Source organism: Peromyscus californicus, unplaced genomic scaffold, assembly GCF_007827085.1.
Source record: "Peromyscus californicus insignis strain IS unplaced genomic scaffold, ASM782708v3 Scaffold_8__1_contigs__length_139910024, whole genome shotgun sequence".
Lineage (NCBI taxonomy): Eukaryota > Metazoa > Chordata > Mammalia > Rodentia > Cricetidae > Peromyscus > Peromyscus californicus.
This window is the reverse complement of record NW_026294606.1, coordinates 117,187,999-117,210,749: the sequence shown is the minus strand read 5'-3', so window position 1 is coordinate 117,210,749 and position 22,751 is coordinate 117,187,999. Positions and strand designations below refer to the sequence as shown.

Genomic DNA, 22,751 nt, shown 5'->3' with positions numbered 1-22,751 from the left:
AAATTGATTCTTCCTGAGGTGGAGGCATACTCAATTTCAGAACTGGGATCCTGCAGCTAGTGAGGCAGACCAGTCTGTGGGCATCCACAGGAGAATTTCATGCATAGGAGGACATATAATTTGATTATGCATGCCCTCAAGCCTCGAAAATGGAGGAAAAGGCAAACTTGTGTGCTCTGCTAAGTAGAGTCCGGTCTGCTCCCATGTCCAGCCACCCCCCTCCCGCCCATCCTGTACTCTGTCCACTGTCTGGGTAAGATAAGCACTCTGAGGCCTGGCCTCAGGAGATGGATCAGGAGTCCAAGGGCAGCTTCACCAGCCTGCAAAGAGAGACCCTGTCTCAAACAAACAACAAACACAGAAGATATTGCTTTATAGAAAATGACAGCTTTTTTTCTGAGCCAAATATGAGGGACCATGGCTCAGTAAGTGAACATTGCCTGGAATGCTGAGTTTCATGGCGTGAGAGGCTACAGTAGCTCTTTCAGACAGAGAATTAAAGAAAGGCATGATCAATCCGTTTGGTATTGTATTTAGTAGCATCAAGCAGGTGGGCTACAGCAGAGCACGGATAATCTCTCTGACTGTATCACCCACAACATTTTAGCTTCAGAGTTACCGGAGGCTAGAGGTCAGCTAAGCTTAACCCTACATGCCAACAGTTTCGTCTAACAGTCATGAGGAAATCAAGTCACGTACAAAAATTAAGATAAGGCCTGTAATTCCACCACATGGGAGGCTGAGATGTTGAATCACAGGACCCTGTTTCCAAATAAACCAAAACATTAAAGAGCCTAAGAGAGCAAGCAAACCACCAATAAAATAAATAAATAAATAAATCGCGACTTCTATCGCGTTTTAATCTAATGTAGTCCCTGGATACCACTTAAAATGATCCCACTGGAGGGAAGGCATCCCCAGTTTTTTTTTTTTTTTTTTTTTTTTTTTTTTTGGTTTTTCGAGACAGGGTTTCTCTTTGTAGCTTTGCGCCTTTCCTGGGACTCACTTGGTAGCCCAGGCTGGCCTCGAACTCACAGAGATCCGCCTGCCTCTGCCTCCCGAGTGCTGGGATTAAAGGCGTGCGCCACCACCGCCCGGCAACATCCCCAGTTTTTAAAACCGCTACCCTGGAGTAGAGCAGATAGGGTAAGTAAGGTGTGCGATACCCAGTCTCCGAATGTGCCTAGACTTCTCAGGAGCCCGGAATGAAGGTGTTAAGATGAGACTTGTTTGGCCCTGGTGCTGTGTCCAGGAGGAAGAGTACCAAGGATTATGATGGGACAGATGGACAATGAGGACTGGGAAAGTTCATGATCAAGGCTTGTCTTTTTACAAAACTGTCTCCTTTGCTTCTGCCAGCTTCAATTCAGAGACGTGATGACCCGGCTGGCGGCTGCCCAGGAACTCCGGGAAAGGAGAAGCCGAGAGCAGGCGCCTCGGATGGATTTAGGGGGACAGTCGGGGGCCCCGGGGTGAGTTCTCGTAATGCACCGGAGTAATGATAGGCTGTAATCTCAGGGAAGGCACTACAGGGACACGATGTACCGCATTGTCACACAGGGCCTCCTTCCCGGGCCAGCGGTGCCAAAGGGGCGGTCCCGCAGTGCACTCCAGCGCCCTAGGGAGTTCTGCACCCCGCCCGCCCGAAGGGTGCGCTCGGCTCTGCCAAGGACGCGAGGCGCGTGACTCAGCGAGGGCAAGAGCAACCGGTTGCTGAGTGCAAACTCTGCGCCCGGACCGGTCCCACGACTATAAAGAGCAGACCGCCCGCTAGGCATCATCACGACTTCCAGAAGCCTGACTGTCTTCTCGTCCCTTGCTCTGTAGCTCCAGCTTCACCAGATCTCGGAATGGACCCCAACTGCTCCTGCTCCACCGGTAAGAGACGCCCGGTTCTTGGTCTTTAGAATACCCAGTAAGGACCGCAGAGCGGATTCCCGCAGCTGTAGAGGATGTAGTCTAGGGTCTCGGCGGGAATCGCGCTTTTAGTTGGAGATGCATTCAAGGTTTTTTTTTAGCGTCTCCTTCTGCAAGCACCTTCATCTATTCTTGAAATATTAACATTATCCGAACGGCTCCTTTGTTGGTCAGGTAGTGGGGACATCTGGGTTGAGCCCCAGGCATTATATTAAACTTATTATGAATTGCCTAGACTAGGAGAGAGGTGAGGGACCGTTGTGTCTTGGGCATCAAAAACGCAAGCCCTACCCTACTCGGTGAGAAGTGGGGCTAGGCTTCCTGGAGTCCTGAGTGGCCTTGTCGTCCCCCCGCCCCCCCGGTGTGTTCCTGCATTTCTCTCTACCCACTGCTGTCTCCTTTCTCTTCCACAGGCAGCCCCTGCACCTGCTCCAGCTCCTGCGGCTGCAAAAACTGCAAGTGCACCTCCTGCAAGAAGAGTGAGTAGGGAAGGATACCTCAGGTGGTGGCTACGGTTAGGCGGGAACACTCACAGAGCTGGCTCTGAGGAATGCCCTTTGCTTCCGAGGCAGTTCAGCTCTTCCTCCAAGCCTTCTGCGCTACAGCTCCCAGGGCTGGTGTATTGTCTCAGGCCAGAGCTGTTCTAAGACAACCCCCTTCTTGTTGGGGGCAAGAAACAGGTCTTCAGCCAGCTCTCACCTCTTCCTCTCCTCCCCTGTTTCCAGGCTGCTGCTCTTGCTGCCCCGTGGGCTGCTCCAAGTGTGCCCAGGGCTGTGTCTGCAAAGGGGCATCGGACAAGTGCACGTGCTGTGCCTGATGTGAGGACAATGCCCCTCCCACGTGTAAATAGTATGGACCAACCCGGAGTTTTTCATGCGGCTCTGTCCTGTTTACTAAACCCCCTTTTCTACAAAATATGTGAATAAAAAGCCATTTTGATTCTACCTCTGGTTTTCTTTGTGTGACTTAGAAATAAGGAACTGGACTGGGTGGTGGTGGTGGTGGTGGTGGTGGTGGTGGTGGTGGTGGTGGTGCACGCCTTTAATCCCACCACTCAGGAGGCAGAGGCAGGCGGATCTCTGTGAGTTCAAGGCCAGCCTGGTCTACAGAGTGAGTTCCAGGACAGGCTCCAAAGCTACACAGAGAAACCCTGTCTCGAAGAAAAAAAAAAGAAAGAAGGAACTGGGGTGACCGATTGACTCGATAGTTTGGGGATCTGGTTCTGGACTCATTAGTCCCTTTATCTCTACACCTCCAGCCCCAAAAGAGGGGGAAGTATCTTAGGGTAAAGTTGAATTACATTATGAGTTTCCTCTGAATGGAAGACTGCAGCTGTGAGCTGGGTTAGGGGGGTGTGTGTGTGTGTGTGTGTGTGTGTGTGTGTGTGTGTGTGTGTGTGTAGTGTCCCACCCTCACAGCACAGAAACATCTCGACCCTTTATTCATATTCCCTTTCTATTCCAGTGTCAGAGGTGCCTCACATTGTGGGTTATGTGTTGGGTGGGTTACTGAGTAACATGTCTAGTGAGGATGTCTAGCATGCTAGTCAGGAACTCTAACACTGAGCTTTTTTTTTTTTTTTTCTTTTTTGGTGGAGAGATGTGTTAGAGCATCTTTGGCTGTTTTGACACCAGATCTCACCAAGTTTCTTAGGTTAGCCTGGAACTCATTTTGCAGCCCAGTCTGGCCTTGAATGTTTGATTCCCCTGCCTCAGCTTCCCAAGTACCTGGCATTTCAGGACTGTGCCACCAGGCCATTTAAAAGTGGGGTCAGGTGTAACCCCAGCATTTGAGAAGTAGGAGCAGGAGGGGCTGGGTACTAGAACAGCCTGGGCTCTCTGTGTGTGTGTGTGTGTGTGTGTGTGTGTGTGTGTGTGTGCTTGTGGTGAATGTGGAAGATTGACATTTTTGAGACAAGATCTTTTGCTGAATTTAGAACTTCTTTTATTTCTGTCAGACTGGGTGGCCATCAAATCCTGGTGACCCACCTCTCTCCACCCACCCTCAGCTCAACACTGGGGGTTACAGACTTGTACCACCACTCCTGGCTTTTTATGTAGGTGCTGGGGATTCAAACTCAGGTCCTCAAGCCTGAGCAGCAAGCACTTTACTCATTGAGCCATATACCTGACCCCCCACAGTTACTATTTTCTATGAACCTCAATCCTGATACTTGGTAAATGGTACTATTTGTACAAAAGTAAATTCCAAGAAGACACAGGGAAACGAATTTAAGCACTTCACACAGCTGCTCATGACAGTGACTGTGTGCAGCACACACCTGGAGCTGCACTGGCCCAGAGACGCTGACGGAGCTCATTGATGGACCCTGAGCAGCACTAGACGGCTCCCTGGGAGGGCTTCCACTGCTGTGACTTGGTGGAGGTTCCTTGCAAATCAGGATGAATTTGCTCTTTCAAATTCCAGCAGCGTGATCAGGGGTTGGAGGAAGTTCCCCACATATATAATCTTCTGACTCTAAATGAAGTGCTTTGCGTCAAAACTGCCCAGTGGACTGGGGAGGGCTCACTGGCTATAGAGAGCCTAGAATAGTCTTAGGCCAAGAACCCACGCCTGTCTCTATCTGTTGTGGGTGCAAGGTCTGGGCATCCTTTGCACACAGAGTGGGGCCTTAGCTATAAAGTGAGCAGGCAGGTTCCTAGGCTTCCACGTGCCTCCCAGAAGCCTGATTTTTTGCTGGTTCCTTTGGACCCCAACCCATTTGCATTGGAAGACAGAGACAAAGCCCTGTGTCTGTCCTCTTACTGGGTACAAGGGAAACCAAACCCTCTTACTGGGTACAAGGGAGCCAAAGATGGAGGTGGGGACAAAGACAGGCAATGTGGCAGAAGCAAAGGTGACGTGGGTCGACATACGCCTCCCTCACTCGCACTTTGAGCTCAGAGATGAGGTAAAGAGGCTTTGAGAAGACCAAAGTGACCTCCATAGTGTAGAGTTGAGGGTGGGAGACAGCCGCGACTAGGTTCCTGGAACTCTAAGGGGGAGGGATGGCCAGCGTATTTGCTAGAACTCTCCAAGGGACGTTGAGTGACTGCACGCAGCTTAGAGCTGAGCGCAAAACCCCGCCTCCCGCGGGGCCGCCCAGTGGCGGGTGCAGAAGAAACGCCCTGGCCGCTGGGTGCACTCTGCACACGGAGACTGCGCCCAGCGGGAAGCTTGCGCTCAGCTCAGCCACACCCCCGTAGCGTGACAATGGGCGCGAGTTCACCGGTGCTGCGAAGAGGGCGGGGCCGTTGCAGCCCGCCGGGTGCGGACTTGGAAGCTGCCAGTCTTCTGTCCTAATAGGCCACCCTGCGGGGCCTCAGCCTCTTCGAATTTTGCTTAGCACTTCCAGCTTGGTGTAAGATACCTGGCATGGGCCTTAGGGTGCGCAGTACCCAGCCTCCACACTGATTGCGCCTGAGTTAGAGGAGGTCACATCTTGACTTCTGAACTGAGTGGGTTCATTTTGTCCACTGCCTGCTTTCTGGTGGAGCTCCTGAAGGCAGGTCCACCTTGCCTTGTCTGGCTTGCTAAAGTTCAAAAACTGAGGTCCACACTTCACACCGCCCCCCACACACACACACCACCACCACCACCACCACCTTCTCCCCCTCCGTGACATCATTGAACTGGTCAGGTGCCTGTTGGCTGCACCCAGAGGTGCAGGTGCATCCCCGGGGAGTCACTAGGGTGGATAGAAGGCTGAGGAGGTGCCTTCTGGGGGAATGAAGACCTCGGGTCATGTCCTAAATTGCTGTCATCCTGGGCTGGCTCTTGCATCTGGGACTTTTCCTTTGTGGGATAATACAAGAGTTTGTTTGCCCTTCCCCTATGAGGGAACCGAAGAGTGGGTCCTCTGGACATTCTGCACAGCCTAGTCAACTACAGGTCAACTGAGTTGTGGGTGCAAGGTCTGGGCAGGACCTTTGCACACAGAGTGGGGCCTTCGCTATAAAGTGAGCAGGCAGGTTCCTAGGCTTCCACGTGCCTCTCAGAAGCCTGACTTTTGGCCAATTCCTTTGGACCTCAACCCATTTGCGTTGGAAATGGACCCCAGTTGCTCCTGTGCCACTGGTAAACGACTTCAGAGGACACATTTTCATTTCTGGATAAAGTGGGCTCCTTACTATGTGTTGCTAGTTATCTCTCTAAGGAACCCATTGCTAGTTCGTGATCTGTCTGTCTGTCTCTCTGTGTGTCTCTTTCTCTGTGTGTCTCTGTGTCTCTGTCTCTGTGTGTGTCTCTGTGTTTCTCTGTGTGTGTGTGTGTGTCTCTGTCTGTCTGTATGTGTCTCTGTCTCTGTCTCTCAGCAGCTTCACCATACTTTGGAGCTTGCAAAGTTCCATTCCTCCTTCCTTCTCTCAAGGGTCTCATTTCAAGGGTCTCATAAGAGTGGGCTCTAGCCTTCCTGTCCATCACCACCTATCTGTACCCACTGTGGCTGGAGCGCCTTTCTTTCTTTCTTTCCCTGTAGGAGAAACCTCTGAGAATGACTGTACTTCCCAGCAGTAGGGTGGGGAGGCCCAATGGCATGCTTCTCTGTGTTCCATCTGAGACAGAGCAAGGTCTGGACATGCACAGCTGTGAGTGCTGGCCTCGGGGATTGTCCCCTGGCTCCTGCCTGTGTCTCCAGCTCACTTGATCTTTCTCTACCCCACAGGCAGCTCCTGCATCTGCTCAGGCTCCTGCAGCTACAAAGCCTGCTGGTGTACCTCCAGCAGGAAGAGCGGGTGGGGCCTGCTTTAGAGATCTGGGGCTGGGGCTGAGCTTGGGTGGGAAGCCACAGCTGTTCCAGTGTGACTCTGGGGACACTGGCTGTCCTTTGACCCCCGAAGATCATTCTGCTCCACTCCAGGATTCCTTCACTGTCCTTAGGTCCCAGAACCAGGTAGCCTACCTCTATTGAGATGTAAACCCTAAAGTTCACATCTGAGCTTCATTAAATTTTCCTTATAGGACATGGTACTGTGGGCATGTCATTCATATCAGTACCTGGGAGGTAGAGGCAGAGGGATGAGTTCAAGTCTAAAATAGGCTATGATAGACCCTGTTCATAAGTTAATAAATAACAAATACTTCCTTGGTGTGAGGCCTGGAGGGGTAAACATTGCCTCACATCTCCTCTCTCTTCTTTCTCAGGCTGCTACTTCTGCTGCCCAGTGGACTGCTCCAAGTGTCCCCAGGGCTGTGTCTGCAGATGGGACATCTGGCGCAGTCCAGCATCTGACAAGAGCACTTGCTGTGGCTGGTGTGGGGACAGCGCTGCTCCACCTGTAGAGAGAGCAACGTGGACCGAACTGGATTTGTTTTTCCTACCATTCTACCCTGTTGGCTATATGTGATCTCTTCTAGCAAGCGTGTGAATGGCAACTAGATTTGATGAGCTCGTTCTGGTCTGCTTTTCTGTGTGTGGTTTGGGATAAGGGACTGAGGTGAGAGATTTAACACCAATGCAGAGACATGGACTTAAATGTTAGGCTCCCACCCTACAGGAACCACCCAGGTGAGGCACACTGAGCTTCATCTATGGCACACAGGAAAGGGGGAGCAGCTGTTGGTGAGGAGGCAGACCTGTTCTGTCCATCCTCATGGAACATGTTCCCAGTGCAGAGGCATCTCCAGCTTCAATTTCATCCTCTGACTCTTTGGCCGGCCCTGCTCCAGTTCCTCAGGAGGACTTATTTGGAGGAGACTTTGGAGTGGGAAATCCAGCTCTCCTGGTTTTTTCCAGTTCTGCTTGGGGCTTCTCAGACTCCACGTGGGGAGAAGACTTTGATCTTTATCCCTTTCAGACCTAAGCCTCCTTGGTAACTGAAATGATGTTAATTGCAGAGATAATTAAGCCGAAGAGCACAACCCGCTGTATTAGGATCCACAGGAAAATTTCAAAAACCATGAAAGGGAGCAGGGAAAGTAAAAATGTATGCACACTGCACACTTTCCTCTTAATTTAAGGTAGAATCTTGCTATGTAGCTCAGGCTGGCCTCTTCTTCCTTGCAAGAATTTTGCCTCAGGCTCACCAGGTTGAGATTACAGCCGTGTGCACTGTGGTTAGAAAAATGTTCCCTGAGGGTGTGCATTGCACACAGAAACGGAAGGCTTCCCCAGTGTGAGAGGGCTCCAGGTGGTGACTAGGCTCCTTATCTGTGGAAGTCATTATCCCACACACACCACCTCCACCCAAGTCAGGATGAATCCACCCCTTCAGAGTCCACCCTTGGCCATTAAGTCAGAATGTTCCCAGATTTGGAGGCAACCTTCTCTCATTGGAGGCTGTGAATGTGGCCCTTGGCTCCAGAGGAGGTACTGCATGGCACAGTGTCTTGGAATGCGGTGATGCCTGCAAACCTGGGGAGCCCCAGTGCCGCGGACTGGGTCTCAGTAGGAACACCAGACCGAGGGAGAACAGGTTGAAGGTACTCAGGATAAGTGAGATTCGGCGAATGACAGACAGACACAGACACGAGAGTATGCTGTGAAACTGCTGCAATTTTACTCAGATCAAGCAGTGTTTTTTATACAATCATTTGAGGAAACATGGCAATCGGCCAGTGGGGCGATAGACATAGAATTAACAATGTGATCACACAATTTTCTCAGAATGATTAATAGATCTCATGAGTACAGGTGTTATTTCCTCTTTTGTGGTCCCTCATCCAGACAGAGAACATTACGGCCCTAGCTGAAGTTTTTCCTTCTACATAATTATTAGACCTTTGTTTTGTATCAAAATTAAACCCTTCCCACCATCGTTCTAACCATGGTTTCATTTGTGTGAAAATATTTAACCTTTGCTTGCAGGTGAGAAGGCACCAGGGGGGTTGGGACCTAGCTATTCTTTCCATAAACTGTAACTTATGCCATTCTGTTTTCATACTATTATGATTCACCCATTGGTTCCCATGTTTATCATAAGCTCCCGTAAAGGGCAATGGCTCCAAATAATTATTATATCTAGGATTAAAGTTAGGGGGTTGCCACCACCGACCCTTGATGAGAAACTCTATTTGTCCCTTGATAATTCTTGTAAGACTGGTTAGTTCCTGTAACTGCTTCCTTGCAGCTGCTGTTGGCTGCACGTGTGGATTGCTTATGAGTTCCTGGACTTTTACTTTCATTCTCTCCTCACTAGAATCTTCGACTCTCTGAGTTATAAGTTCTTGTTGCTCTAAATCATTCATAAATTCCCTCAAACTTCTAGGACCCTCTTTAGCTGTTTGCCTAAAAGCTTGAATTATAGGTGGGGGTATTGAGGCCACTTTTGAGGAATCATTATTCTCTTTATGGGACACATTAGGAACATTGAGAGCTAACTCCCTGAAATCAATACACAAGGAAACAGCAATAGTCACAGCTGCAAAGAGAAAAAGGCAGAATGCCAGCCAGCCTCTGCAAGCAGATTTTGCGTGGTTCCGTGTAGCCTGGCACCATGATTCGGGCAGATTGATAAGGGGTCGCCGGGGGCATAGACCCGAGGGCCGCAAGCCCCCCTTTCCCATGTAACCACCTCATCCAAGGCATTTGTCATGCGGGCGACACCGTCGTGGGCGTGGCACCCCAGGAAAGTTCCTTATCAACTAGTACCTACTTCTGTGTCCATAGGTCCCTCCACCCTCGGCTGTAGCCAGAACATGGAACAGAACCCCACACCCGCCTTTGGTGCAAAAAAAGAAACAGATCCAAATGTGAGGTATGGCTGATGTGGGAGAGAGAAACAATGTGGGAGGACACAAAGGTGACCTCACAGCTATCAGAGCTCGGCAATTAGGGAGCATGTACTCCAAGCCCGGGTAGGTGACATCCATCATAGCATAATGGCGGGCAGGCAGGCAGGATTAGTTTCCTGAAAGGCTGGTTTGGGTGAAGCCTGGTGAACTTAAAGGAACCGGAATGGGACTGCCTGGAGGCAGGGAGGCCATGGGGCAAGCAAACAGCTGCACAGGATAAAGCCAGCACAGGAGGGGCTCTGCCGTGCACTCTGCACGCCGCCCACTGTGTGCACTCGGCACTACCCAGGGCCAGGTGAGAATGACTCAGTTCCAGAGGACTGGGTGCAGCAGGCCTTGATACTTGGAAAGTGAGCAGCACTGTTCCAGGCTCTCACCCGCCCTCTGGAGGCCACCTGGCTCCCTCTTCCTTAGAACGCCATATTCACATGGTCTGGAAATAGATCCACAGAACCACTGGGAAGTGAGCTCTGGAATGGGCCTTAGGATTCCCAGTTCCCAGCAACAACATTGAATGCATCTGGGTATGAGGAGGGTTACCTTGGGTTATGGACTCAGTGGGCTCGTTTATCCACTGATTTCTTTCTAGTCCTAGTAAACTGTCTACCTTGAATGTACCTCCCTGTCACACTTAAGACTTGAGGCTCAAGCTACCCCACCCCACATTTGCTTGGGGGCATCTCCCTGGACTCAGGGTTCTGTGCAGGCCTGGGAGTCGCAGTACAGGTGTAGGGCAAAGAAAGTGCCTTTTTGAATTGAGGACCTCAGGTCCTTACCTCAGTTGCTGTCATCATGAGCTGGCTCTTGCATCTAGGACTTTCCTTTGTGTGGTAAACCTGAAGGGCGCTTGCCCTTCTCAGATGAGGGGACATAAGAATGGGCCTCTGGCCGAGCGGTGGTGGCACATGCCATTAATCCCAGCACTTGGGAGGCGGAGGCAAGCAGATCTCTGTGAGTTCAAGGCCAGCCTGGTCTACAGAGAGAGTTCCAGGATAGTTCCAGTAATACATAAAGAGAAACCTTGTCTCAAACTCTGCCCACCCCCCCTTCCCGCAAAAGAAAAGAAAAAAGAATGGGTGTCTCCCTCCTCTCCAAGTCAGGCAGGAGCTCTCAGGGCTGGCCCTCTACAGGAGGTATCCTGGGAAGTTAATGACTTTGTGTTGTTTCCAACTCTCTTCCATCTTTTTCCTCACAGGGGGCCCCTGCAACTGCACAGCAGGGGACCCAAAAAGTGTCGTTCTTCAGGAGGAGAAGGGGAAGAGGGCGAAGAATTGGAAGTAGACATGAGTGGGCTTGATAACCTACACCAGTAACCCTAAGAATTCTGGAGGCTGAGGCAGGGGAATTATAAACTCCAGGCAGGTGTGGGCTGCTGAGCAAGGCCATGCCCAAACAAAAGGCAAATTGTAAACAGAGAAAAAGACTTTCACTGAGAACGCAGAGGCTAGCCTGAATGAGGAGCCCCTTGCACAGACACGCGAGAGCGGCAATCCTGAGGAGGCACAGCTCCGGCACAGGGCTGGCATTAGGGGACAGCTTGTCATGTTCTGGAAACAGAAGACCGACCGGTCTGCGACTTGGTGTAGGGGGAAGGAGCTTGTGTTCCTCTGAGGGAGGGAGGGATAGAGATCACGCGTCTCACTCGTTGATGACTTCATTCTGGCTGCTCAGAGGCGCCACTGCAGAGCAGACGAAGTTCTCAAGCCAGCGTTCCACTCCCACCCCTGCCACTGTTCGGATTGCTCAGGTCCAAAATAGGTCTGGAATCAACCTTCTTGGGACAGCAGGCAGCAGCAGGTTGGTTTCATGGACCTGGACACCTGCACTTATCTTAATTAATGGGATAAATCAATTATTCACAGTGCTGGGATCATGCCCATGGCCTTGCTGGGGAAGAGCTCTACCATTGAGCAGCCACACACACCCAGCCCAGAAAACTGTTTTCAATGAGTACTGAAGGTTGTAATCCATGGAAGTACCATACAGAACCATTTGGGAAAATAAAATGGTCTCTGTCATTTTCTCTCAGGTCTCAAACCCAGGCAGTATTTCTTTTTAAAATTTATTATTATTATTATAGTTGTTGTGTGTGTGTACGGTGTATGCATATGTTAGTGTAGGTGTTTGTATGTTCAGTGTAGGTATGTGTATGTGCAGTGTAGGTCTAGGGAGGCCAGAGGAAGGCATCCAGCATCTTTCCTGGATCACTTTCTGAAAGAACCATAAACGGTGCTGGTAGCAGTGCTGGTTACCATTACTGGCGGAAAGGTCATGGCCACTGTAAGGATTCTGTCCTTAATTACGTCACCAGCCTGCAACGGCGTCCCAGCCTAAAAAGTGGGCCCTCTGTGTATCCCTTTTCTCTTTTTGCTCTCTCTCTCCTTCCGTCTGTTCTCTCTCTCTCTCTCTCTCTCTCTCTCTCTCTCTCTCTCTCTCTCTCTCTCTCTCTCTCTCAATAAGGTTCTAAAAAGGTAACTATGGCTCGTGATTTTTCTGCGACCCGCAGCATCCATTGGCATGGCCGCCGGTGCTTAACCAACAGCCACGACAGAACCCAGTATCAGTATTCAGAGCTTTATTAGGAGGAAAAGAGGGGCGGGAGAGCCAGACCTGGAGAGGAAAGCACGTGCAGAGAGAGGGAAAGATGGTGGGGGAAGAGACAGAGCAGAACAGAGAGAGAGCAGGGAGGGAGGGTGGGGTCCGCCGCATCAGGCTTTTTTTTTTTTTTTTTATTTTTTGGTTTTTCAGAGACAGGGTTTCTCTGTGTAGCTTTGCGCCTTTCCTGGAACTCACTTGGTAGCCCAGGCTGGCCTCGAACTCACAGAGATCCGCCTGCCTCTGCCTCCCGAGTGCTGGGATTAAAGGCGTGCGCCACCACCGCCCGGCGCATCAGGCTTTTTAAGGGGCAGATTGTGTGACCACGCTGTGTACATAGTCGCCAGCACACATTGATGACATAAGACGCAAGACCTTTTGCTTAACTCCTGAACTGCGCATGCGCAGTCATGTAGCTGGAGTTAGAACAGAATTCTTACACTTTCCACCTGTATTTGTAGACACAGGGTCCCTCACTGAGCCTGAAGGTTACTGATTAGGCTAGCCGGCCAAGGACCAGGATCCACCTGTCCCCATCACCCTCAGTGTTGGGATTACAGGGACATGCCACTGTGCCCTACTACTTACATGGGTGTTAGGGACCCAAATTCAGGTCCTCGTGCTTTTGAGCACAGTCTTCACTGACCGAGTCATCTCTCCAGCCCCATCACTATTGATTTGTTTGTTTGTTTGTTTTTCGTTTTTTGTTTTTTTCGAGACAGGGTTTCTCTGTGTAGCTTTGCGCCTTTCCTGGAACTCGCTTTGGAGACCAGGCTGGCCTCGAACTCACAGAGATCCGCCTGCCTCTGCCTCCCGAGTGCTGGGATTAAAGGCTTGCGCCACCACGCCTGGCCCTGATTTTTAAGTTAGTCTACATTGTAATGCTTACCGTATGGTGTTTCCCCATCTGTGTCTCATTATTCTCTGGTCTAGCTCATTCTCCTCGCTCTCTTATGCTCACCCTTCCTCTGTGCCCAGCCTCCACTCCTGGGCGTTTCTCTACCCCAACTGGTAATTGGAACTACTCCCCAACCATGTGGCTGCCTTTGCTGGTGACAGAAAGAACCTGGGGGTGCTTGGTGGAGGTACCCGAGTCCCTGACATGGAGTGACATGAAGGGTGTTTAGTACTGTTCTCATGGAAACCAACTCAGGCAGATCTACACGCCTATTGGAACTATGTGCTTGTCCCGTGTGGGCGGCATGCTGTTCCTACTGCCGTTTCCTCTCAAGGGAATCTGGGGTAAGCCTTGTGGACTATGGCCAAGGCTGTGATGTTTTCAGTCTTGGTCTAGCAGCCATGGTGCCAGTGCTTCAAAAGCACCCAGTGTTGCGCCTTTGTAAGTGTATTTTGGGAAAGTACAGCTGCCAGGCCTCTAAGGAGATAGGAACACAACGTCTTCACTGAGTCTGACAAATGATCGTTTAACTTGCAGCTTTTCCTTTTTCAAGTCCTGTGTGAAACGGCATCCTCAATCACCCCTGCCCTGCTCCTGAGCGCTCTCTCCCATGGGGCTGTGCTGAACAGGGCAATTGTAGATCTCTGTTGGTGAGATAAGAATATAGTAAATTAAACATTTTGATGTGGGTATTATTGGAATGGCTTGCTTATTTCCAGAAATTTTAGTGCTGAGTATACCATGATGAAACAGCCTGGTGAAGTTGTTCAGAACATTGGCTGTGGAGCCAGATTGCCTAGGTAGACCTGCTCCTACATTTAGAAAGTCAAATGGCCTATTGTACCTCCCATGTCTCATCTGGAAAGAAGGGACCATAACTGGGCCTCTTCCATGGGGCTGCTGTGAGCCTGAATGTGTGTAGGACAATCTCTGGCACATATCAGGGCCTCAAGACCGTTTCCCTCTCAGCCACCCATGGTGTGTGGCAGTCAGCAGATAATCCATAAATACTCTTTAAGTTAATCCAGCAAGTACTTGTTGGACACTGTCTCTCATTCAAATACTAGTCCAACCCTGCTTAGCTTCCAAGAGGAGAGGAAATATAAACACAACACAAAACCCTTTCTAGAGATCTTCAAGTCTCTGTTTCCTATAGTGGTTCTCAACCTGTGGGTTGTGACCCCTTTTGAGGTTCCCATATCAGATATCCTGCAGATCAAATATTTTGCATTATGATTCATAACAGTAGCAAAACTACAGCTGTGAAATAGCCATAAAAACACAACATCAGGAACTGTAATAAAGGGTCGGAGCATTAGGAAGGCTAAGAACCACTGTACTAAAGGGTCTCAGCATTAGGAAAGCTGAGAGCCGCTGTATTAAAGGCTCGCAGCATTAGGAAGGCTGAGAACCGCTGCTCCAGAATAACCCGGTCCTAATGGATGAGGACAAGGTGCTGTGAGGCCAAAGAGATACAGACAAACCTAGAACTAAACACAGTGACAATTACTGGGGGACTTACTGATAGAAGCCCGGTCCCCGGCACTGGCGTGGCTGATCTGGTACCCCACAGTTTGGCTCAGAAAGGAGTTTATGAAATAGAACAAAAGGAACTTGACGCTGCTGGAGTGTAGGAGGTTTATTGTAAGATCATATGGAAGAGTCAGGTTTGCACCCCGCCAGCCAGAGTCTGACTGCAGAGCCTCATAAATGACTGTCTGATTAACACATGGTTTGCTAAAAAAAACTGTGCAAGGACAACTAGCTAGGGTTACCCCGGGACAATCACAGTAGTTATGAATCAACATGGCTACAGTCATGTCAAGCTGTACCCACACACTCTTGAATTCAGGGGGCAATCACCACTTCAGAGAGTTGCTTCTGAACTAGGACAGACAGCTACAGAGTCTCAACATCTCCACTTTGAAAAGGCCTCATTCCCCACCCACTCTAGGATAGCCTGTGTGGGATAACCTGACAGAGGCGTGGAACTCTCGGGAGAAGCCAGGCGGTCAGGAGACAGTCCCACTCACAAACTCACCCACTCTCTCTGTTTATTACATTTAGTGAGTGCATGTGCACACACATGTGTACATGTGCTATGAGACATGCACAGAAGTCAGAAAACATTTTTTACAAGTTAATTCTCTTCTATCAGGTTCTAGAGATCAAGCCAGGTTACCTGGTTTGACTGGAGAGTACATTAACCCACTGAGCCACCTTTAAGGCCCCTCCTCTTTCACATGACCATGTCCTGCCCACAGCAGAGAAATCATCCATGAGTGAGCTGGTGAAGGAGGAAGCCAACTCTTCTTAGGAGTTGGCATGATACCCTATCCAACCCGATGATCCATAGTGGGTAGAAGCAAGAGATACCAGTTAGACTCTCTTCTGAGGAGTGTAAATTCAAGATGCACAGGGAGAGACAAAAGGCCACCTGCGTAACTAGAGTGACATCCTGAGGGTGTAAAGAACCCACTCTACACGGCAGCCCCAGGAACCAGTGGACCTTGTACTTTGTTTCCATGGGAAATACTGTGTATCTCACTCTTCAAGTCTACAGAGATAGTGAGAACCAGGCCAGCTGAGACTACATGAGACCCCATCTAAGAAAGAGCTGGAGAGCAGGAGCGTAGGAGCTCCATGTGGCCAGGCAGCAGGTTGTCCTATGCACAGCCTGGTTGGGCTACATAATTGATACAGCTGATGTCATTCTTTTCACCCAATATGGATGCCGCCGGCCACTGCGGGAGTGAACCAATTCATCTCTCTGAAGAATTGCTCTTTCTTCACCTACAACCCCAAATCCGAGGAAGTCACAGCTACCTGGAATGGGGAGAAGGTGTACCCGGCCACCTGCAGATTCTCTAGTGGGCCCTGGGGTCCTGCCTACCCCTGAGATTTTCCCTGGGTGTTGCTTTCTATGCTAGTTAGAATCTTGGCAGGAAGTCAATGAGTAATTGGAAAAAGTTTAATAAAGAGATTGTTTACAAAGGAGCGGGAAGGCTCAAGAGAAATGCACAGAGGTTCAGCGAAGGCTCCCAGGCCTGCAGCCTGGGGGAGCAACAGCTAGGCAGGCCTGAGTCCAGAGAGCAGCAGCCTAAGAGGATGTCTCAACAGCAGCTGCGACTCTTAGGTTGCCACCCAACCTCACAAGACAGAGCCAGGGGAAATACATCCTACAGCTGTCCTCTCTCACCCACCTCCTTGTCAGTATACGTAACCAGATTTTGTCTCTGCGGCTCCCAGCTGGAGGGAATGCCTAGATCCCTTGCCAGAACCACACAAACTTAAGGATGAACTCAGCCATGCCGATTTCTCCAGGCAGCCATGGCCAGCTGCTGTTCATTGTGAGAAGTCTCCAAGGATGGTCATGGCAGGTACTTGGCCTAACCATAGGCCCCAAGACCACAGTGTGGATCCTACATCCTAACTCTAACCTAGCTCCTTGGGTCCTGCCCTCTGTCTATGAGTGGTCCTCTGGTCCCTACCTTTTCTTCTCCAGCAATCAATTCTTGGCTTCATTGTCTTGCCCACACCAGTGTAGACTGACACCCCTGTGGTAGGGAAGCTTGTGAGTGGGGGGCTTTCCTCACAGCATTAAAGAATTGCGCACTGATTCTGAGATTATGCTGTCTTCATCCCAGGGCCCCAGACTCGGGGCAGAAGGGACCGAGAGAGTGCCTCCACTCCTTGTCTGCACCTGTGAAACACACTCATGGAGGAAGTTGTTTCTGGATTGGTGTTTCTTCTCATCATGGCCGCCACTCTCAGGCCTGAGAAAACTCTCCCCTGGCAGAAATCCAAGTCTGCATCAGTCTCTTTAGTGGCTCCTCAGAGACATATGGATCACATGTGCCTGGGCCTGGTACAGCCAGAAAAAAGTATCAACACTAAATCCTCATAGCAAGCTCCCTAGGGGGCAAAAGGCCAAAGAGAGAGTACGTGCAGGGCCCACAGCATCCCTGTCTCCCCTTAGAGCACACACACCCCAGAGCAGGCTCTGCCTGTTCAGAGAGGGCGGCAGAATAAGAAAATGCCTGGAAATAGTCTTATCTGCTTACTTCCCATGATAGGGAGCCATGAAAGGTTAAGGAGCAAAGCGATGATGTGTTCATTTCTGGCTACGTGCCCTGTGATGGACCTGCGGTGAGGACCGATTAAAAATGATAAATAAGTAGTCATTTCCCACCCGCTGTCCTGAGTTTATGGTTTGAGAGATGATGTCACAGTTCAGAGCAAGGCAATTAAATGCCTGTAATCCCAGCACCGAGGAGGCAAAGGCAGGGGAATTCCCACAAGTTCCAAGTCAGGCTAGTCTCCATAGTGAGATCCAGGCCATCGAGGGCTAGGTAGTGAGACCTTCTTTCAAAACAAGCAAAAAACCAGTGTGTGTGTGTGGGGGGGGGGGTAGTGGGGGGGGTTACAAGGAAAGCCTCCATCATTCTCTGAATCATCCCATGTGCTCACCATGACCTCAGGGCTTCATGGAGACTTTGGATCTATAGCATTTCTGTAAGTCAGGGTTGGAGTTTGTGACCCTTGAATACATGCGAAAGGGTGTCTCACAGTGTTTCAGTCAGCATTATCCCCATCATCAATGATCTGCACCAGCTCATCACCGGCTTCTTGCCACACGGGCCTCATTTTCAGAGATAGACCTGTCTGTATCTTGAGCTAAATTTTTAATGGGTTTTTAATTTTTTTATTATTATTTTATGTGTATGGGTGTTTTACCTGCATGTGTGTGTCTGTGTACCACATGTGTGCCTGGTGCCAGAGGAAGCCAGAAGAGGGCATCCCCTGGAACTGTAGTTGAAGTTGTAAGCTGCCATGTGGGTGCTGAGAATCTAAGCCAGGTCCTCTGGGAGAGCAGCCTGTGCTCAGCCCTGTCGTATTTTCTAAGTTCACCTTGTTTTGTTTTAAGTCAGGCTTTCTTGTAGCCCAAGCTGGTCATACCTATGATGTAGCAACAGATGACCTTGAGCCTCTGATCCTCCTGCTTCTACTGACTGGGACTACAAACATCTGCGGTCACATCTGGTTTTATGTTGTGCTGGGAAGACAACCCAAGTCGTCTTGCCCACTAGGTATGCACTCTACCAACTGAGCTGAGTCCCCAGCTTGTGCTGTGTTCAGATTTCCTTAGTTTTCACCCAAACTCTTTCTGTTCTAGGATTGCATCCAAGATACACATCATATCTAGCCATCGTTTCTCCAGAGGCCTCTGACTCTCACACTTTCCTTGTGTTCGTGACCTTGACATCCCTCTATTGGTCTTTTTTCCCTTCCTTCCTTCCTTCCTTCCTTCCTTCCTTCCTCCCTCCCTCCCTCCCTCCCTTCCTCCCTCCCTCCCTCCCTCCCTTCCTTCCTTCCTTCCTTCCTTTCTTCCTTCCTTCTTCCTTCTCTTTTTTTTTCTAAACTGTAGATAGAGGAGAACCCACTAATGGTGGTTTTGGAAGTGGGAGCTCCATGTGAAGCCCAGGCTGCCCTCAGCTGTTTAGTGATTTAGATTATAATCTAATCTTGCTTCATTTTCTTGTTCATATCACTCCATCTTCAGCCATTGGGAGCTCTTTCAGTTGGTTCTTGGATTTCTGGGTCCTTTTCATATATCACATCATTGTAAATTAATCATTTTCTTCTCTCTCCCCCACCCCCTTCCTCCCTGTCAGAAGACAGTCAGTCCAAGAATGGAGACCTGTGTCCATTTCTGAGTGCTTTGAGAAAACTCCAAGAAACCAAGACAAGAGAGTCTTATGACCTCAGTGTCCTCAAAAACACAGAATTATTCTTGGATTATGCTTTCAAGTCCCTCCCGGGTATAGTGAATAGGAGTGAGTTTACTTCAGATTATTCATTACAATAGGCTATTGCTATTTGTTTATGTTTCTATGGAAAAACATGTTTTTGTCACACCACCCCCCAAGCAGCTTGTCCTTGTGATTGGACACTTTACCCATGTGACTCCTGTTAACCCTCAGAGTATAAATTGTCTGATGCTCTGAATAAAGCTTGCTCTTGCAGGGGACATTAGTCTACCTCATCTATGGGCTCCATCCTCCCAGGTCCCACCACCTCGAGAGCAGCAACACCTCTCCCCCATTTTTTTTTTGTACCATATGCCATTATTTTCTGTTTGTGACCATTTTTCTAATGGGAGCTTATATATTTTTTTCAGTATAGACATTGTGTAGATCTCCCCTACCTATTCCATTTGAGACAGATCTTACTGTGTAGCCTAAGCGGGCCTCTATCCTGTTATGTTGCCAAGGATGACTTTTAACTTTTGATCCCCCTGTCTCCTAATTGCTAGGATTACAAGTGGTTTCACTACACACACACACACAGACACAGACACACACACACAGACACACAGACACACACACACACACACACACAGACACACACACACACACACACACACACACACACACACACACACACACACGCACACACACACACAGTTATTTCAGTACTGGGAATTGAATCCAGGGTTCCATGGACAATGGACAAATATTTTATCAACTGAGCTACATCACCAGTCAAGGATCTTAATTTCAAGTAAAAAAAAATGTTTTTATGCTTTTTTTTTTTTCTGAAGCAGGGTCTTCCTATATAGCCCTGACTGGCCTGGAACTCCATATGTAGACCATACTGGCCTGGAACTCACAGAGACCCTCCTGACTCTGCCTCCTACATGTTGGGATTAAAGGTTTATGTCAGCGTGCTCAGCCCAAAAGTATTGTCTCTATCAGTTCCTTTGTGGCTTGTTTAAGAAATATTTTGTTTTTATAGAAGCTCTGCAATCAAGTGTATACTTAGCACACACAAGGTCATGGGTTCAAATTCCTATCACAAACATGAATATGCATGTATGTACACATAATCCTTTTGTTTCGAAGGAGTCTGGTGGATGATCTCCTTGGCTCCCTTCCCCATCTCTTTCCCTAAACCCACCCCTTCAAAGCCCGCTGAACACAGCGCCTCCTCCAGAGAGGCTCAGGACAACTCCTACAGGGAATATATAAGCGGCATCCCCAAAACAGACCCATGGTTCTTCTGATCTTGTCCCCTTCTCCTCTCTGTGGGGGGTCAGGGAATCACCCGAGAGCACTTTACCCATTGAACCTGGGCTTTCCAATTTGGTCTGATTCTGTTTGTTGTGACAGCGGAGAGGCCTTCAGCAGGCCTAAAACTTATCACCTTTATCCACCTGCTATGGAGTGACAGATTCCTTTCCTCGTGACTGACCTGCCCCTTCTGTCATTTAGTTCCCTAGATGTGGGTGTTTGCTGACCTGGAACTTGCTGCATAGCCCAGGCTGGCTGTTTTATTTGTTTTTGTGTATGGATGTTTTGCCTGCCTGTGTGACTGTGCACCATGTACATGATGTACATGCAGTGCCCACAGAGGAGGGAGGACAGCGTCAGATCCTCCAGGATTGGAGTTACAGATGGTTGTGAGCCACCATGTGGGTGCGGCAAATTGAACCCAGGTCATTGGGAAGAACAGTGCCCTTAACCACTGAGCCATCTCTCCAGCCCCACCCAGGCTGGCTTTAAACTCACATTCTTTCAGCCTCAGCCTCTTAAGCAGTGGAACTACCGGTCAGTATCAGCTAAGGCTTTTTGATTCTTTGCTTTTTGTGTTTTGGGGGATGAAACCATTGAATTTGCCCCACTTGAATCTATTTCTAGGATAGCTCTCTTAAAGCGTCACAGAGTCCTGACGTCTAACAGTGAGAAACTCCCCAACTCCTAAAGCTCTGCTATGCTCCAGGAATCTGTGGCTGCTAGTAGCATCTGCTCTCCCATAGAAACTTTAGAACCAGTCGGGTGGTGGTGGTGGCACATGCCTTTAATCCCAGCACTCGGGAGGCAGAGTCAGGTGGATCTCTGTGAGTCCGAGACCAGCCTGGGCTACAGAGTGAGTTCCAGGAGAGGCGCAAAGCTACACAGAGAAACCCTGTCTCAAAAAACCAAAAAAAAAAAAAAAAAAAAGAAAAGAAACTTTAGAACCATACAATAAAAAGAAATTCATTAAAAAGCAAAAAAACAGCCGGGCGGTGGTGGCGCACGCCTTTAATCCCAGCACTCGGGAGGCAGAGCCAGGCGGATCTCTGTGAGTTCGAGGCCAGCCTGGTCTCCAAAGCGAGTTCCAGGAAAGGCGCAAAGCTACACAGAGAAACCCTGTCTCGAAAAACCAAAAAAAAAAAAAAAAAAAAAAAAAAAGCAAAAAAACAGAGGTTGGAGATTTAGCTCAGTGGTAGAGCGCTTGCCTAGCAAGCACAAGGCCCTGGCTTCAGTCCTCAGCTCTGAGGGAAAAAAAAAAAGACAAAATAACAAAAAACAAAAAACCTGGAATCACTGTTGCCTTAAGGGAGGCAGACAAGTAGGACATGTATAGAACATTAAATTTCCCTACAATATGTAATATATACATGTATATACATATATAAACTGGTACATATTTAGAACTTGAAAAAGGATCACTTGGGTGCAGGCATATCAGAACCCTGTGCTAAAAAGAGGACTGGAGAGATGCTCAGTGGTTAAGAGCACTGACTGTTCTTCCAGAGGCCCTGTGTTCGATTCCCAACACCCACCCCATATAGTGCGCACAGCTATCTGTAACTCCAGGTCCAAGGGCTCCTATGCCCTCTTCTGGCCTCCTCAGACACCAGGCACACTTGTGGACAGACATGCATTCAGGCAAAATACTCACATACACTTACAAAAAAAAAAAAAAAAAAAAGAAAAGAGCCAGGTGGTGGTGGTGCATGCCTTTAATTCCAGCACTGGGGAGGCAGAGGCAGGTGGATCTCTGTGAGTTCGAGGCCAGCCTGGTCTAAAGAGCGAGATCCAGGACACAAAGAACTACACAGAGAAACCCTGTCTCGAAAAAATAACAACAACAACAAAATGTGAGTGCATATGGTTACCATAAATTTTAATGGTATAAAAGACACTTTAAATACAATTATAAAAACAAAGTATGTAATACTAATTGTCGTACAGTCCTCGGGGCCTATTGCTTTTCCCTAAAAGCTACCAGCCACCTCCACAGCATGTCTGTCTATCGCTAACTTATGGTCTACAGTTGATGAGTATAGCTCCAGTGTGAAACCTGCTTCGTATTTTCCTTTATATTAACGAGAAAAATAAAGACAAGACAATGAAACGTGGATCAGAACCTTCTCACTAATGATGAGCCATTTCCTTTCCTTTCCTTTCCTTTCCTTTCCTTTCCTTTCCTTTCCTTTCCTTTCCTTTCCTTTCCTTTCCTTTCCTTCCTTCCTTCCTTCTTTCTTTCTTTTGGTTTTTCAAGATAGGCTTTCACTGTGTAACAGCCTTAGCTATCCTGGAACTCACTTTGTAGACCAGGCTGCCCTCAAACTCACAGAGATCCGCCTGCCTCTGCCTCCGGAGTGCCAGGATTAAAGGCATGTGCCACCACCTCCTGGGGAGGAGTTATTTCTTTAATGCATTGGATAGTAGTTGAGAAGTAACAGAACAAAGATGGAAATCGTGGCACCAGCCTGTAGTCTCAGTCATCTGTGAGGCGGAGGCAGACTCCTGGAGCCTAGGACTTACGTGATCGGGCTGGG

General features: G+C 49.1%; 1 protein-coding gene across 1 annotated transcript; it reads left to right on the top strand.

The window, feature by feature from the left end:
* The first annotated feature begins 1,677 nt into the window (after positions 1-1,677).
* On the top strand, positions 1,678-2,861 carry LOC128104133 (metallothionein-1). The gene is made up of 3 exons (XM_052728894.1): positions 1,678-1,878; positions 2,331-2,396; positions 2,643-2,861. Exons 1-3 carry the CDS (start codon positions 1,851-1,853, stop codon positions 2,732-2,734), a joined length of 186 nt encoding a protein of 61 aa, XP_052584854.1. The 5' UTR covers positions 1,678-1,850; the 3' UTR covers positions 2,735-2,861.
* The last annotated feature ends 19,890 nt before the right edge of the window (positions 2,862-22,751 follow it).

Excerpts from the sequence above, each read along its gene's own strand:
- LOC128104133 (XM_052728894.1), top strand. The coding sequence starts at position 1,851 with ATGGACCCCAACTGCTCCTGCTCCACCG. Across the intron at positions 1,879-2,330 it reads CAACTGCTCCTGCTCCACCG|GCAGCCCCTGCACCTGCTCC; the intron begins GTAAGAGACGCC and ends TCTCTTCCACAG. Across the intron at positions 2,397-2,642 it reads GTGCACCTCCTGCAAGAAGA|GCTGCTGCTCTTGCTGCCCC; the intron begins GTGAGTAGGGAA and ends CCCTGTTTCCAG.